Raw genomic sequence first — 16478 nt, forward strand, 5'->3', positions numbered from 1 at the left:
TTTCAAAAGAAAAAGCCAGGCCCAGTGGCTCTTTCTCTTCCTGCCATCTGAGGTCGCAGATGTAGAACACATAGCTCCTTCTCCAGCACTCTGTCTGCTTCCATGCTGAGAATGGACTAAATCTCTGGAACTGTAAACAAGCCCCAACTAAATGCTTTCCTTTATAAAAGTTGCCATGGTCATGGCGTTTCTCCGAACCAATAACTCGTTGACTAGGACAGTGCCCGGGTGGCAGGATGGTGGCTAGCACTATTAGAGCTGCTGGTAGACTTAACACATCTCCATGAACCCAGCCAGCAAAGGAACATTGGCCGAGCTCACATGGATTCAGTTTGTCTTTCACAAGGATAGCAGCAGTGAGACACACACAGTGTCAGCTCCCATGACCCCAGCCTCGCTATATGACACAAACTGAGGGACCGGGGCCATGGCACAGGCAGTGGCCTATCTAACCACTGGAGGCCTACTTTCCAATTATAGCCAGGCAAGCTTTGTAACCTGTAGCAAAACCTTAAGCGGTGATGGTAGTGACCGCGGTAGTGATGGATGATGATGATGATGGTGATGATGATGGTTATAGATTATGGGATGGTGGTGGTAACAGTGGCCATGGTGGTGGTTATGGAGATGGTATATGAACTAGAAAGGTCTGTCATCAACTGAAACTACGGATACTAAGCTCTTGCAGTGGCTCCTTACCAGCACCTCCCCTCCACTGTACCAACACAGCAGGCTGCAAAGGAGCCTTGCCTAAGTGGTGTGTGTAAAGATATGTAAGGTTCCCAGGGTGCCAAACTTTCTGCTCCTAGTTTGCAAAGAGAGATTTGGGTATCACTCCCCATTCTACCTGAGAACCGAGCATCCCTTTGACCCTGAGAGGCCTGGAAAGTGCTCCCAGAAGTCCCGGGTGCTCTGTGCTTCCTTCTGCCCTCCTCAACTCTGTTCTGACCTCAGCTAGCAAGTCCAGTACCTCTGCTTCTCTCCATGTCAAAGGGGATTCTTATCCAGGTTGTGGTCCCCTGGAAAGGACCCTAGTCTTAGGCCCACCTGGTCCTCCTGTGGCCTTTCCTTCCCAGCTGCAGTCAGCTGTCCACACAGCAGCAGGAGGGAGCTTTGGGAAGGAAGCCCTCTGACAGCTTTCCAGATCTCCTAGAAGCAAATCCAACCCCTGTATGTTGGCCAACACGGTTGCCCTGAAACTCTGTCCATTCTTCATGACTTTTGCCTTGTTTTCTTCTGGCTACAGTCGCCATCTGTTTTAGGTATTCTATAGTCCCTGTTGCCCTTCCTCCACCCCTGACCCCTGCTCTTCCCAGAACAGACTCCTTCATGTCCTACAGGTTTCCTGATTCCATAGTACTTCCTGCAAAAGCCAGCTCCCCCAGGATCTGCTGCATCTGCCCCTGCCAGCATCCTGTCATGTGTGTGTGTTTTGTCTTTTCTGTTGCATCTCAATTTCCTGCCCTTTGCTGGGGAGGACAGGAGAGGATCTCGGCTGTCTCAATCAGAGTCTCATCCCCAGGGATTAGATCTACCTGACAACAGTGAAACTGCATCTCCCAGACTCTTCTGTGTTTCTCCATCCGTGAAGATCAATAGCAACAAAAGTGTTCAAAGCATCCAGGACTGCACAGTGCGGTGCTTGCCTGGGACTAGAGGGCAGGACTCTGTGTTACTCCAAGACTCAAACAACACTCAGTCAAGAGTGCTACGGGTGACCCGAAGTTGGAAACAATGTCTCCAATTCTTCAAGAATTTTCCTCCTAGCTTAGAGTGGTATACAGTCATGAGAGAGGGCAGTAGGATTTCATTGGAAATCAGAGCTGGTTTCTGGGGAACTGGGAGTAGGTGAGGGGGTGAGCAGGGCAGTGGAGACTGTAAATGATTTTCAGGTTCTTTGCCCATGTGAGAGAAGACAAGAGGAGTCTGGAGAATGGCATTTCTTTCCTCACATCTATGTCCAAGTTTACTGAGAGGCAGGTCCCTCAACCCCGGGCTGGGGGGCGGGGAGAAAGCAGGACAGAAGTGGGCAGGGTCAGCTACAACAGTAGCCTTTCTTGGAGGGGAGGGAAGTCACAGTCTGGGCAAAGGGGAACCCAGCAACAAGGCCTTGGGAGGCTGGCTGCCTCCCTCAGCTCCTAGGTCAGGACAATCTTGTGGTTTGACTGAGTAGTGTTGTGGGATAGTTGTACACTGTGTGAAAATGTTATTTGCTGTGATTGGTGTAATAAAGAACTGAATGGACAATAGCGAGGCAGGAGAGAATAGGCGGGACTTCTGAGCAGAGAGACGAAGTCAGAGGGATGAATCTAGGCACACATGAGATGCCAGGGGACACAGAACAAGTCAGAAATACAGGACAGAGGAAAGGTAACCAAGCCAAGTGATGGAATGTAGACTAAAGAAACAGGTTAAGTTTCAAGAACTAGTTTAAAAAGCCTAAGCTGAGGACAAGCTTTAATAGTTAATAATAAGCCTCTGTGTTGTTTTTTATGAGCAGGCAGACCAACGGAAAGCTTAAATACCTATGGCATCCAAAATGGAGGGTTAAATATCCACATAGGGCCTGAATAAGTGGTCTCTCAGGTAGGCTCAACATACAGAGATGTGGCTCTTTTAGGTGCCCTGATATACAGCCAAATCCTTGAGCAGCTGGCATTGGGTACAAATGCTGCCACAAAAAGAACATGACAAATTCCTAGAGCTGGAGCACATAAATCTGGTTCCAGGGCTTGTATCTGCCAACATGAGGTTCTGCTCTCACAGAACCAAGAGGGGCCAGGCATTGGTGGCACACGCCTTTAATTCCAGCACTCGGGAGGCAGAGGCAGGCGGATCTCTGTGAGTTCGAGGCCAGCCTGGTCTCCAGAGCAAGTGCCAGGATAGGCTCCAAAGCTACACAGAGAAACCCTGTCTCAAAAAACAAACAAACAAACAAAAAATTCATACAGAACCAAGAGGGGCAGAACCAGCTGCCAGTGCACCATGTGCTAAGCAGAACTGTGTGGAGGTGGTAGTCGGACAGTTTAAGATTTGACTCAAGTGGTCAGAGGATGCTGCAGATGCACATGCACACAGACACACAGACACACACACACACAGGCACACAGACACACACACGCACACAGGCACACAGACGCACACACACAGGCACACACACACACACACACACACAGATACACACAGGCACACAGGCACACACACACACACAGGCACACACACACACAGATACACACAGGCACACAGACACACACACACACAGGCACACACACACACACACAGACACACAGGAACACAGACACACACACACACACAGGCACACACACACACACACAGATACACACAGGCACACAGACACACACACACACACAGGCACACACACACACACACACAGACACACAGGAACACAGACACACACACAGGCACACACACACAGATACACACAGACACACACACACAGGCACACACACATACACAGATACACACAGACACACAGACACACACAGGCACACACACACACACAGGCACACAGGAACACAGACAGACACACACACACAGGCACACACACTCACACAGATACACACAAGCACACAGACACACACAGGCACACACACACACAGAGATACACACAGGCACACAGACACACACACACACACACAGGCACACAGACACACGCACACAGACACACACACACACACAGGCACACACACACACACACACACACACACACACACACACACACACACACACAGAGGCCAAGAAAACCTCTGAACAGGTTACAGTGTGTATGAAACTATACTTCGATGCTAAAGAAAGAAAAAATGGGTATAGACAGCCACAGGAAAATAAATAAAATAGTTCAAAAATAATAAAGTAAAGTCTTTAAGGAGAAATATGTAAAGATGAAAAATACACAGGACCCCTGGATCCTGTATGTTGCTTTGTTAACTTTGAATTTTTTAAATGCTAATGAACAAAAAACAATAGCTTCTGAGAGACATTGGATTATGGAAACTGCTAAATAAACCAATTTACGTATTTTTAAAATGTCTTAACTTCAGAATGGAAGTCAGGAAATATGCTGAGTTGGGGGAGAGGAAACAAAAAGCTATGGATTTCTTCAAAATAAATACAGATCAGATTTGACTAGGGGAGACTTCCTGAAAATCTTGGCTACCGACATGAGAGGAAAAAAAAGAAAAAAAAAGAAAGAAAACAAGAACCAGGAAAGACTACAGGACCGATGACATGTATGCTGATCCTTCTACATGGGAACAGCTCTGAGGCTGAAAGAGACAAGATACATCTTGCTGGCTACAGACTCCTCATGACTTATTACTATTTGCCATCCTTTCATATGGCATGGATAGAGATTTATATTACAGTTTGGTTATGCAGTTCAAATGGACTTATAAAGTTGACAGATGGCTTTTACCTGCTCAAACATAGAATGCAAAATCATCTTTAGCTGACTTGTGCACAATACTTGTGTTAATGCAGAAATGTATGTTACCTTTAAAAGTTAGTTTTTGGAGAGAAAAAAAGTACCAGACACCAATAAAGACAAGTAGCCCAGGTGATCCATCCTCTCAGAATGCCTCTGTTACAGTTTCCTCAAAATTCTGCATCCATAACAGCTTCAAAGCTTCTAGCTGAGATGGTCCAGCTTCATGCACTGCTCTAGCCAGGACTTCAGTTAAGCCCTGCACTTTCCCATTACACAGAGACTGCACAACAAATGATACAGTCAGCTCTTCCAGGACTTGACCATTATCCCAATTTTCTCAGGGTCCCCTAAAGATGCTGTTGGCCACCAACAACCGAAAGCAGTCTACAGAACACGATGCCCACATTCCCAAGAGGAGGGGTGGATGGTTTTTGGTTGTTCAGTGGATGTTTGTCATTGTTTAGGGGGCTAGTTGCAAGTTTGTTATTGGTCATGGATAGGGAGGAAACTAAGCAAAGGAAATTAGATTCAGGGATCTCATTCTGAAAAAGAAAAAGGAGGGATATGGAATGATAGGATAAAAGAGTAGATTATTGAATCTACTTTTAGAATAAAAAGCAACTACTATTCTTATATATTTTACATTGGTATGTTTTTGTATATTGATACAAATTTAAGGATATTTTTGTTATACTGTATATATGTTTCTACTCTTGTTTATCATACCTATGCAACTCCCTTAAAAATGGAAAGTTCTACTCCTTGAAAGTTATTTAGAATAATTATAAATTCAGGTTAATAGTTAGCCATCTATAACAATCAAATTTGTGGTCATGTTAGGTATGTTTTCAAGGTCAAAGAGATATATTTTAGTTAGATAGGTGATCTTCAAACACTTCAAAGACCTACCAAACATGGCATTTAAGATGTTTTAATAGCATAAGACTTTTCATGATAGTGAGACCTATCTGCTCCTGGAAACAACAATTTACTTTAAAAAAAAAGGGAGGGGGTGTTGGGCATCGAAGACCCTCCATATGGAATTTGCTTTGATTTGTGGCAAAGTTAGCCACTGGGCAAGAAACTTCCCTTGCCTCAACTGCTGACAAAATGTTGTCTAAATTGGACAAGCAGGACATAAAAGAAAGAACTTTGCCAAGATGGGATAGGATAGTCCTTCAAAATCCAGTTCTACAGAAGAGTCTGTCAGATATTCTAGGCCTGTAAGATGAAGATAGATGCCCCAGTGTTGCAGAGGAATCTTGGGTGACTGTCCATGAAGCCAGCTGTTTTTGTCATTTGTACTGTTTGGGAAGCTGTTTGCTCGGCGCTTCCTGTTTACTGAGGTAATATTATATCCTTCTCAGGTCTCTGATGGAGTTGAAGGTGAGATAGTTACAGTTACAGTTTTTCTTGTTACCAAATTCAGAAAAAAAATACCTTACATAAAAGATGTAAAGTTTATAAGGTTGAAAAACATAAAAGCTTAAGTTACTTATAAGAAGATGTTTTAAGATCTAAAAAGATATTTTTAGAATGGTAATGCAAATTATGATAGAAAATGGTTTAGATATAAAACTTTGAACTCATCAAGATAAGATAATAGAGCAATTTCTCTGTGTTTGCCAAATACAAATGGACTGGGCATTATGAGTGTAATTCTTACTTGACAATTGTTCTTATAATAGACAATATATGAGTTAAAACCTTTCCTTTTTATTTAGACAAAGGGGGGAAATGTTGTGGGGTATTTGTACACCGTGTGAAGATGTACTGCTGTGATTGGTGTAATAGAAAGCTGAACAGCCAATAGCTAAGCAGGAGGTATAGGTGGGACTTCTGGGCAAGGAGAGAACTCTGGGAAAAAGAAAGGAAGAGTTGCCACCCAGACTCGTAGGAAGTAAGATGGGCAGTATGAGGTGACACCATGTGGCAAAACATAGATTAATATAAATGAGTTAATTTAAGTTATAAGAGCTAATTAGAAAAAGCCTAAGCTAAAGACCAAACTTTCATAGCAGATAATAAGTCTCCCTGTTATTTGTGGGCTGGCATTCCGACAAAAACATACTACTACAAGTGGTGTGTAGACAGAGTTAGTCAAGGCTGTAGTGCCTCTGGAGGAGGTTGCTGGTGACTGGGATGGGTGACATTTTCCCTTGCTCTGCTGTCACAAAAGGATCTCATGGTCCATCATCCAAAGAGTGAAGCATTTCCTACATCCCTAGGAATTTGGTGCTCTCTGCACCTGCATACCCTGAGACCACAGGGCAGCAGCCTGGGGCTGGGGTACCTGGTGCAGAGAAAGCTCTGGGTATGTGTAGCCCTAAGTTCAGGTCTATCAGGGAGCAAGAACCCTGGGTGGGAAGACATTAGTCCTGCTGCCTCTTACCCAGCCCCTTGCCTTGTTGCTCCCAGGTCTGCCCTCCAGGGCAAGGTCTTCCTGACCACAAAATTGCTATAATCCAGGCTTATCATGATCTTCTAAAGGGTTGGAGACAGGAAGAGAAGAGAGCCCTCAAGGAATGAAGGTGATGCCTGGGCTGTTGAGAGCTGATGTTTCTTGCTATCGGGGATCTTTGTGTGTGTGTGTGTGTGTGTGTGTGTGTGTGTGTGTGTGTGTGTGTGTGTGTGTGTGTGTGATTTTTCGAGACAGGGTTTGTAGGAAGCCGGTTCCTGCATTATCCATTACAATAATAGGTGCCTGAAGACACCAAGATGTAAATTACTTCACAGGCGCTGGGTAATCTCCATTCCTTTGATCTCTGCCTATCCCGTGGCTCATTTTGGCCTGAGGAGCTGAAGCCATTCATAGGGTAACACGTCCCAGGCGGCTGGCCAGCCTTTATAAGGGATGGTTTTCTTGGTTTAGTGTCTCCGCTCAGTCTCCGCTCTGGTAAGCTTATGCTCTCCCCTCACAAGATGCATTAAAGCTTGTCTGCAGAAGGATCCGAGTGTCCCGTGTATGATTTCTTGCTGGCGAGAAATACAGAGCGCGCGGGACAAGGGTTTCTCTGTGTAACAGCTCTGACTGTCCTGGATCTCGTCTATAGACTAGACTGGCCTCAAACTCAGAGATCAGTCTGCCTCTGCCTCCCGAATGCTGGGATTGGAGGCGTGTGCCACTAATGGCCAGCAACTATCGGGGATCTTTAATACCCTTCTGCTCATGCAACTAACCTAGGCTCACTATCAAAAACCAAAGATGCAACTGCAGCTGGGTGCAAACATCAGTCTGTGCCTTTTCTCCAGACAAGAGCCTCTTGGGGTAGCTCTGTCTGTGGACAGATTAATACAATGTTAATCATTGTGTATTTCATCCCAGTTTAACCAGTGGACAGTTCTCAGCTCCAGTATCCCTAGAGATACATACACTGACAATAGATGAATGGAAATGAGCTAGGACTTATGTAGTAAGCCTTGTCAAGCCTCTAAACACAAGTGACTTGGTTAATTGAGTGGCTGTAAGATCCCTTTGAACTGGAGTCTTGCTGGAGAAGAACTTGGAAGATACCCTTAGTCTGTCCCTTCAAGGTTGGAAAGTGCAGGGTCTCTCTCATCCACAGCACCACAGAACTGCATCTCTCTCATCTATCTATCTATCTATCTATCTATCTATCTATCTATCTATCTATCTATCTATAACCCACCTATCTATTACCTATCTTTCTATCTATCTATAATCTGCCTATCTTCCCATCTATCTGTATGGAGATGTGGAGACAGGGTCTCATATAGCCCACCTGCTGAACCTCTTTTGAATTTTCACTGCAACTGGAAGACTACTCCTCCACCTCCATAAGGGCCAGGCCTCCTAATCCCCTGCAGGGAAGTTCTCATCTTGTGGTTGGAATGGTAGGATATGAAGTCCTGGGGACATGTTAGGTAGCAGAAGGGGTTTTTTGTTAATCTGTTCAATGGACAGAGTCAAGGCTGAAACACACACACACACACACACACACACACACACAATTTGTCTTTCTATCCGCACAGATATAGACATAGATATAGGTTAGATAAATGTCACCGGAGGTAAGTATCTACCAATGAATTTCAAGATTATTTCCTTAGACACAATTTAATATATTACACTAAGGCATTGCAATTAGCAAATCATGATATTACTGAATTGTCAGTAACTACTGTGTTCTTCTCAAATGTCCCAGTGTGAATGGTTTAGGAAGGTTCCAAATATGTCCTCCCAGGTCTGGTTAAAAAAATAAAAGTGGCACACAGATAGAGTGGGACAGTCCCAGGCTTTGGGACTGCAATAGTGAGTTCCAGGCCAGCCAAGATTACATAGTGAGACACTGTCTCAAAAAAAATAGTAAATAAAATAAATCAAAAGAAACAAAAGAGCTAGGTATAATACCCTTAACCCCAGTACTAAGGAGACTGAGGCAGAGGAGTCCTGAGTTTGAGACTGTCTGAATGAACTAGTTTAAAAGAAAAAAAAAAAGTAAACACAAGATAGTAAATGTGCTACAATAGTTGGATAATTACTTCAAATATGAACATTTACTTGGGGAAATGGATGAATTATAATGATTAATGAAATCGAATGAAATGGCATTTACCAGCAGTATGGAATTTGTTAATCTAGAAGATATTCAGGGTGGTCTAGTTTACTGACTGAGTCCTGCAGAATCTCTTCGGTAGCTCTCTAACCTGGAGGAACGATCAAAGCAGAGGCTGAGCCACGTGACTTTCTAGAGCTGAATTTCAAAGCTGATGGGGTTTATTCTGGTGTGTGGTTGTTGCTTTACTGCTTGAAGTCCTGTACACAGTTGACTCAAATAAATGACACATGCATCAACCTTAATAAATTCGGTGCTGACATCTGTCAGTCACATATATCAGAGTGACCTTGGGGGAAATGCACCAGAGGCCAAGGCAGAATAGAAACAAGGGGTGGCTGGCAGTGGTGGCTCCAGCCTTTAATCCCAGCACTCGTGATGCAGAGGCAGGCAGATCTCTGTGAGTTCGAGGTCAGCCTGGTCTACAGTGCTAGTTCCAGTACAGCTAGAGTTGTTGCACAGAGAAACCCTGTCTCAAAAAACAAAAATGAAACAAGGGCTGGAAACCGTAAGGGAGATGGTTCCTGTCTGCCTCCAGTCTGTGTCTGTCGCGAGAAGAGACTCTGCTTGCCTTTGTTCCAGTGATCGTTTCAAGGGTGTTTGTGTGACCAGTAACTTCAAAAGATGCAGGAAGCGCATCTCCTCCATCTCAACTCCCGCTCGACCCAGCCCATCTCACTAGAACACTTCCGGTGGTTCTGTGCTTCCGGCTCCTACCCAGCAACCCACCTTATCCTTCCTGGCAGGGATTAAGTTGCTGCTGATACTCTGGGTTATCCCAGAACACACCTCCCATTTAGCATCTCGGCTACTCAAACCTCTTGGCAGATAAACTTTTTCTGTGCACTTGGCGGAAGCCCTGCTGTGAGCAGTAAGCGGCCTTCTCTTACCCCTTCTCCACCTCCCCACTCCCCCCTTCTCCCTTTCCTATTTTTGGATCACACAGACCCGTGAGAGAGCCAGCGATGATCAAAACTGAGTTCTAAACTGCAAACATGGCAGAATTCCGCAGGCCCTCTCTCCCTGAGCCTTCCCTTTCCTTATTTGTTCTTTGCTTTCTTCATTTTTCTCTCTTCTTGACTCAACTCGCCTTTGGCCTCCGGAGCTGTCTTCCAGATAGCCTCTGGGTTCAAGGAGAGGTGGATGGTGCCATTTGTCAAGGACGCGGGACATGGGCCACCCATCACCACTGCCACCCAGCATGGAGTAGAAATCATACTTCTTAGGGAAAACGAGACAAGCAGAAAAGTGGCCGGGCACATGTGTCACTAGGCTCCGGTGGGCACTGCCGTAGTGGACACACACTGTGGATGACCGTCTCCATTCCATAGGCCAAAAGGAATTGTTTGGGCAATTATGAAAGCTTCTTGGTCAGGGAGTGACCTTACAAAAGGACCTCCTGAAGCTTAGCCATGGACTGCAGCCTGCTTCGTTTTACTAACTCAGAGTGTTAGGCTGGCTCTCTGCTGAGCGAGGAAAGAAGCCCTCAGTGGTGTCATTCAGACCCCTCAGCCCGATCTGAATGGGGGTATTATGGAGGCGGCTCTTGTAAAACATAGCGCTGTACTGTATGCAAACCTTCCATTCATTTGCCCAACAGATCAGTCTGTGTCACATCACACGACTCTTGTTCCCATCCCTTGAGGCTGTTCCGGATGCCACGGCGGCCCACAGTCAGCCTCAAAGCCCCATCTGGTGGGTCCCGGGTCTTCTCAACTTGTCTTCTCTTTCCACAAGATAACTATGCAGCTGCAACCTTCCCTTCAGATTCCTTCTGCATTACATTGCTCAAGGTCTCCCAAAGCTGGCCGCCATGTCTACCAGGCAAGTTAACCCAGCTACTTTTTTTTTTAATTATTTATTTATTTTGATTTCATGTGCATTCATGTATGTCTGTGTAAAGGTGTCAGCTCACCTGGAACTGGAGTTACAGACAGTTGTGAGCTGCCATGTGGGTGCTGGGAATTGAACCCTGGTCCTCTGGAAGAGCAGCCAGTGCTCTTAACCACTGAGCCATCTCTCCAGCCCCAACCCAGCTACTTTTGCATACACAGTAAATAAAAGGAAATACCTATGGCTCGTGTCCAGAGTATCAAGGTTTCTGACAGCAACAGCTAAGACTGTTCAGAGTTCTATGAGAACGGCGTATCGATGGGGCAGGATGGATCCAGATGGACATGGAGGCTAATTCATCCACTAGGACTCTCTTTATGGCTTGAATTAATCATTTAAGTGTTAGATATGCACAGAGAGACAGAGGGACGACAGAGAGGAGGGGTTATGTAACTGTACACAATCTAAGGCTCACAAATGAGAGAAAACATAGTATATCTCCTTTTGAGTCTAGCTTTTTCACTAACATAATGGTCTCCAGTTTCATCAAATTTTCTAGCCAACAATGTAACTTTTGAAAGATTTATTATCTTATTTCATGTGTATGAGTGTTTTGCATGTATGTATATGAACTGTGTGCATGCCTGGTACCCACAGATGACAGAAGAGGATTTTTAGGTCCTCTCAGCCTATATGTGGATTTTAATAGTTGATTAAAATACATTGCCATCAAAGCACAAATCATTGAAAATAAGAATGTGTGGGTGTTAATTAACTAGCACCACGATTTGAAATGAAGATTTGTTTTGAAGTTAAAGCTGATACTGAATCTTGGCTTTTTCACTAATCAATTCTATACTTGTATCACTTTCTGAGCCTCCATTTCCTTGTTCATATAAAGGAGTAATAGTTGGGGCTAGAGAGATGGCTCAGTGGTTAAGAACTTGCCAGGGGCCTGAGTTCAGTTTCCAGTATCCAGATAGGGATACTCACATTCATCTGTAACCCCAGCTCCCGAGGACCTGACAGCCATCACAGGCATCTATACACACACACACACACAAACTCACACACTCACACACTCACACACACACACACTCACAGGCACACATGCATACACACACACACACACACATACACACACACACACACAGACACAGATACACATGCATACACCCCACACAGATACACACACACACACACCCCACACAGATACACATGCACATACCCCACACAGATACACATGCACACACACACACACACACTCACACACACACACACACTCACAGACACACATGCATACACACACACACACACAGATACACATGCATACACCCCACACAGATACACACACACACACACAGATACAAACACACACAACCCACACAGATACACACACACACACCCCACACAGACACACATACACACAGATACACACACACACAGATACACATGCACACACACTCCACACAGATACACATGCACACACTCCACACAGATACACATGCACACACACACACACAGATACACATGCACACACACACATACACACACACAGATACACATGCACACACACACACACACACACACACACAGATACACATGCACACACTCCACACAGATACACATGCACACACTCCACACAGATACACACACACACACACACACACAGATACACATGCACACACACTCACAGATACACATGCACACACTCCACACAGATACACACACACACACACACACAGATACACATGCACACACACACAGATACACATGCACACACTCCACACAGATACACATGCACACACTCCACACAGATACACATGCGCACAACCCACACAAATACATGTAGAACAAATTCTCTTTGGTCTTAATAATAAAAACCCAGAGTCCGGTATTAGGGAGTGAAAGCTAAGAGGCCAGAGAAGCAGAGCAGCCAGACACTAGGGAGACCTTTCCCGTCTCCACAAATCCTCAGGCTGAATTCTCACACTGCCTGCCTAGACTGCTTAGGCTGCCTGGACTGCCCTGAGCTCCTTTCACCTCCCACCTTATCTTCCCCTCTCTGCCCAGCCATAGCCCTTCCAGTCTCTACCTCCTTAGTGCTGGGGTTAAAGGTGTGTCACTCCAAATCCTGGGATCACCTTTGTGTGAGCTCTGTTTCTCTTTTAGATTGGATCAATGTCATGTGCTCAGAATAGCCTTGAATTAACAGAGATACCTCTGCCTCTGTCCCCTGAGTCTTTCTCCTGAGTCCTGGGATTAAAGGTAAGTGCCACCACTGCCTGGCCTCTAACTAATGTGGCCAGCTTTGCATTCTGAGCTTCAAGCAAGCTTTATTTGTTATAGCATAAGCAAAATATCACCACAGATACACATGACACACCCTCACACAGATACACATACATACACCCATAATTTAAAATGAAAGTAAACAGTTTTAAACTATAATGCTAATAATAATAATATACGTGTATGTGATCAGAGGAATTACTTTTGTGTTTACCAGTTGAATTACTCATGTTTCTAAAAAGTCTTCTAGATGTCATGGGCAACAATCATGAATCTCTCTACTCTCTTCCTCTGTGGAGGAAAAAAAGTTTTCTGGGCCCCATTTTCATTGCATTCTCAATAGCAACAACTCCTGATGCTTCTTCTAGACCTGAGAGATGGAGTGACAGAGTCATGTCAAAGCTCTCAATCTGTGTGCTAAACACTCTTGGTGTAAACTGACATCAGTTTTGTTGAACGAACAGACCAGAAGCCAACCAGTGCAAACTCATGGAGATTCAACTAAATCCGTGCAATGAAGAGCATGTTCATGGGATGGCAAAAAGACTGAATTTTATTAAAACAATCTCCAAATTTTATTGATAAACATGGTTTCTAAAAGCCCCCTTAAGTCCACTCAGAGACCAGGTCTTAACAAAACTTATGCTTTTGTTTCTGTAGATAGGTGCATTGTTCTTCTCTTCAAAGGAAAATTTGAGAAAAGATTACACGTAATTATGTTTCCTGGGCGAAATGGTGCAGACGAAATACCAAGCAATGTTTAAAGCACGGCCAGGAAGATCTGAATCCTTTCTGGTGTGCACATACTTTAAAATATGTGGATTTTAAAGTCAGAGGGAAATGGTATGAAAACAAAACACAATGTCTGAGGCCTTGAAATTAAACAAGCTCACACTCAGAGACATTTGGAATAATAGCCTGGCCTCCACGCATGCAGAGAGGGTTACTTGGCACATAGCCTCCATGGGGCATTGGGAAAGGGTGCACCACTGCAGAGGGTGGGGCATTGGGAAGGGATGCCTTGCAGCAGAGGAACTCGGGTTTAACTGACTTCCGGCCAAGGGACTTGGTGCCTTGTGTCCTCTACGGCTCAGGGAAGCCGGACGCTCTCAGCTGACATTTGTCTGCCTTTCCGCCTCATCTGGATTGTTCCGCAGCCTCAGCTTTGTTTCCAGCCTCTGCTTCCATTCTTCCCGGAGTCTGGAAATAGAAACATGCACAGATGGGGCCCTGGGTCTCTACAGCTGTGGCTCTGGGAAGCACCGCCACTGTTTCCTCCCTGAGACCCTTTGTGTGTTCAGGTTTTAGGAGGGTGTGCAGAGGACTTGGAAATCAAATACAGAAGCATATTATTTACACAGGTGAAAATGAGCAGACACACTTTCTGATTTGGGGAGTTTTCATGTGCACATATGTGTATGCCTGCGTGTGTGTGTGTGTGTGTGTGTGTGTGTGTGTGTGTGTGCGTGTGCGAGAGAGAGAGAGAGAGAGAGAGAGAGAGAGAGAGAGAGAGAAGAGAGAGAGAGGGGGGGGGGCAGGGTGCATGCAGATGCCAAAATTGGTGTCAGGTGTCTTATTTGTTGTTCTCTACCTTATTTTTATTATTTACTTATTTCTTTGGTTATTCAAGACAGAGTTTCTCTGTGGCTTTGGAGGCTGTCCTCGAACTAGCTCTTGTAAACCAGTCTGGTCTCGAACTCACAGAGATCTGCCTGCCTCTGCCTCTCCAGTACTGGGATTAAAGGCGTGCGTCACCACCGCCCGGCTTCTACCTTATTTTTAAATTTAAAATTTTATGTGTATGAATGTTTTGTCTGCATGCATGTCTGTGCATCATGCACATGCCTGGTACCTTCAGAGACCAGAAGAAGGAATTGAATCCCCTGGAACTGGACAGATGTTTGTGAACTACCATGTGGGTGCTGGGAATCGAACCTGGACCCTCTGGAGGGGCAGCTGATGCTCTTAACCACTGAGTCATCTCTCCAGCACCTACTTTACAGGATCTCTCGCTAAACTGGAGCTGGCCAATTCAGCTAGCCAGCAGGCCTTTAGTGATCCTCCTGTCTCCATCTCCCCAGCACTGGGATAACTGGTGTGCACTGCTGGACTTTTTGTGTTTGGACTGGGCCTTGAACTCAGGTCCTTATGCTTGCATGGCAAAAGCTCTACCAACTGAGCCATCTCTTCAGTCCATTTTGTAGCTGTTGTTTTTCCTTCCTCCCTCCCTCCCTTCCTCCTTCTTTTCATCCCTCCCTTCTTCCCTCCCTCCTTCCCTCCTTTCTATTTTTAGCAGTTTAATGTTGCCCAGACTTGCCTCAGAGCCATCTCCAGTACCTCCATCTTATATTCTGAATTTATTTATTTTTTATTTTATGTGCATTGGTGTTTTGCCATGGGTGTTGGGTCCCCTAGAACTGGAGTTACAGACAGTTATGAGCTGCCATGTTGGTGTTGGAGATTGAACTCAGGTCCTCTGGAAGAGCAGTCAGTGCTCTTAACCACTGAGCCATCTCTCCAGCCCCCTCCATCTTATATTTTAAGACTTACTTTTACTATTTTTAATAATGTACGTGTGTGTGTGTGTGTGTGTGTGTGTGTGTGTGTGTGTGTGTGTGTGTTTGTGCGCGCGCACGCAGATATTCAAGGAAGCCAGAGATGTTGAGTGCCCTGGAGCTGGAGTTCCAGGTGGTTGTTAACACCCACCCACGTGCCTGCTAACCACAGTCTATAATTCCAGTTCCAAAGGATCCAACACCCTCTTCTGGCCTCCAGGGCGCACCAGGCATACAGCAAAACATCCACACACATAAAGCAGAAATATGTAAATCTTTCCAAACCGTGTTAAACAGACATGCAGCTGCGTACTTTCTCAGCGCGCTCCTTCCCAGGCGATGCTCCTCGGACTCACGGTAGTATGTCTGTTTGCCAATCTCCCTCTCCCAGAAGCGTTTGAGCTCGTGGCAGGTGTTCCCGCAGAAGACCTCTCGGCGGACGTACTGACTGTTCATCCCCTGGAAAAGAAAAGAGGCACTGAAGCCCTCCCAGGCATGATCCCTGGGAGTGCGCAGGGTACAGGGGTGCTTTGAATCCAGCCAAGCAGCAAGCAGCTGCAGAACCAGAGTCACCTAGCCTTCTGAGAGCATCCCTCGTCAGGTTGCAGTAAGACTGAATTCGGAGGGTCTGAGCGCGGAGAGGGTCGTGCACCTGGGCAGCAGTGACGTCACTGGCCTGGAGACCATGTCTGTCATTCAGTGCTCAACAGTAAGCACAAACACGTGGGCTGTGGATTTTGAACACCCACCTGAGGAGTGACAGAAAACACCCGT

At 45.4% G+C, this 16478-nt stretch overlaps 1 protein-coding gene across 1 annotated transcript; it reads right to left on the reverse strand.

The window, feature by feature from the left end:
* Window positions 1-14190: 14190 nt before the first annotated feature.
* Fam240a (family with sequence similarity 240 member A) lies at window positions 14191-16160 on the reverse strand. Its single transcript, XM_027414770.2, has 2 exons — window positions 16018-16160; window positions 14191-14349 (listed from the first exon to the last, which is right to left on the reverse strand). The coding sequence occupies exons 1-2, from the start codon at window positions 16158-16160 to the stop codon at window positions 14259-14261; spliced, it is 234 nt and encodes a 77-aa protein (XP_027270571.2). The 3' UTR covers window positions 14191-14258.
* Between the last annotated feature and the right edge of the window lie 318 nt (window positions 16161-16478).

Source organism: Cricetulus griseus, chromosome 4 (assembly GCF_003668045.3).
Source record: "Cricetulus griseus strain 17A/GY chromosome 4, alternate assembly CriGri-PICRH-1.0, whole genome shotgun sequence".
In the NCBI taxonomy this organism is placed as follows: Eukaryota; Metazoa; Chordata; class Mammalia; order Rodentia; family Cricetidae; genus Cricetulus; species Cricetulus griseus.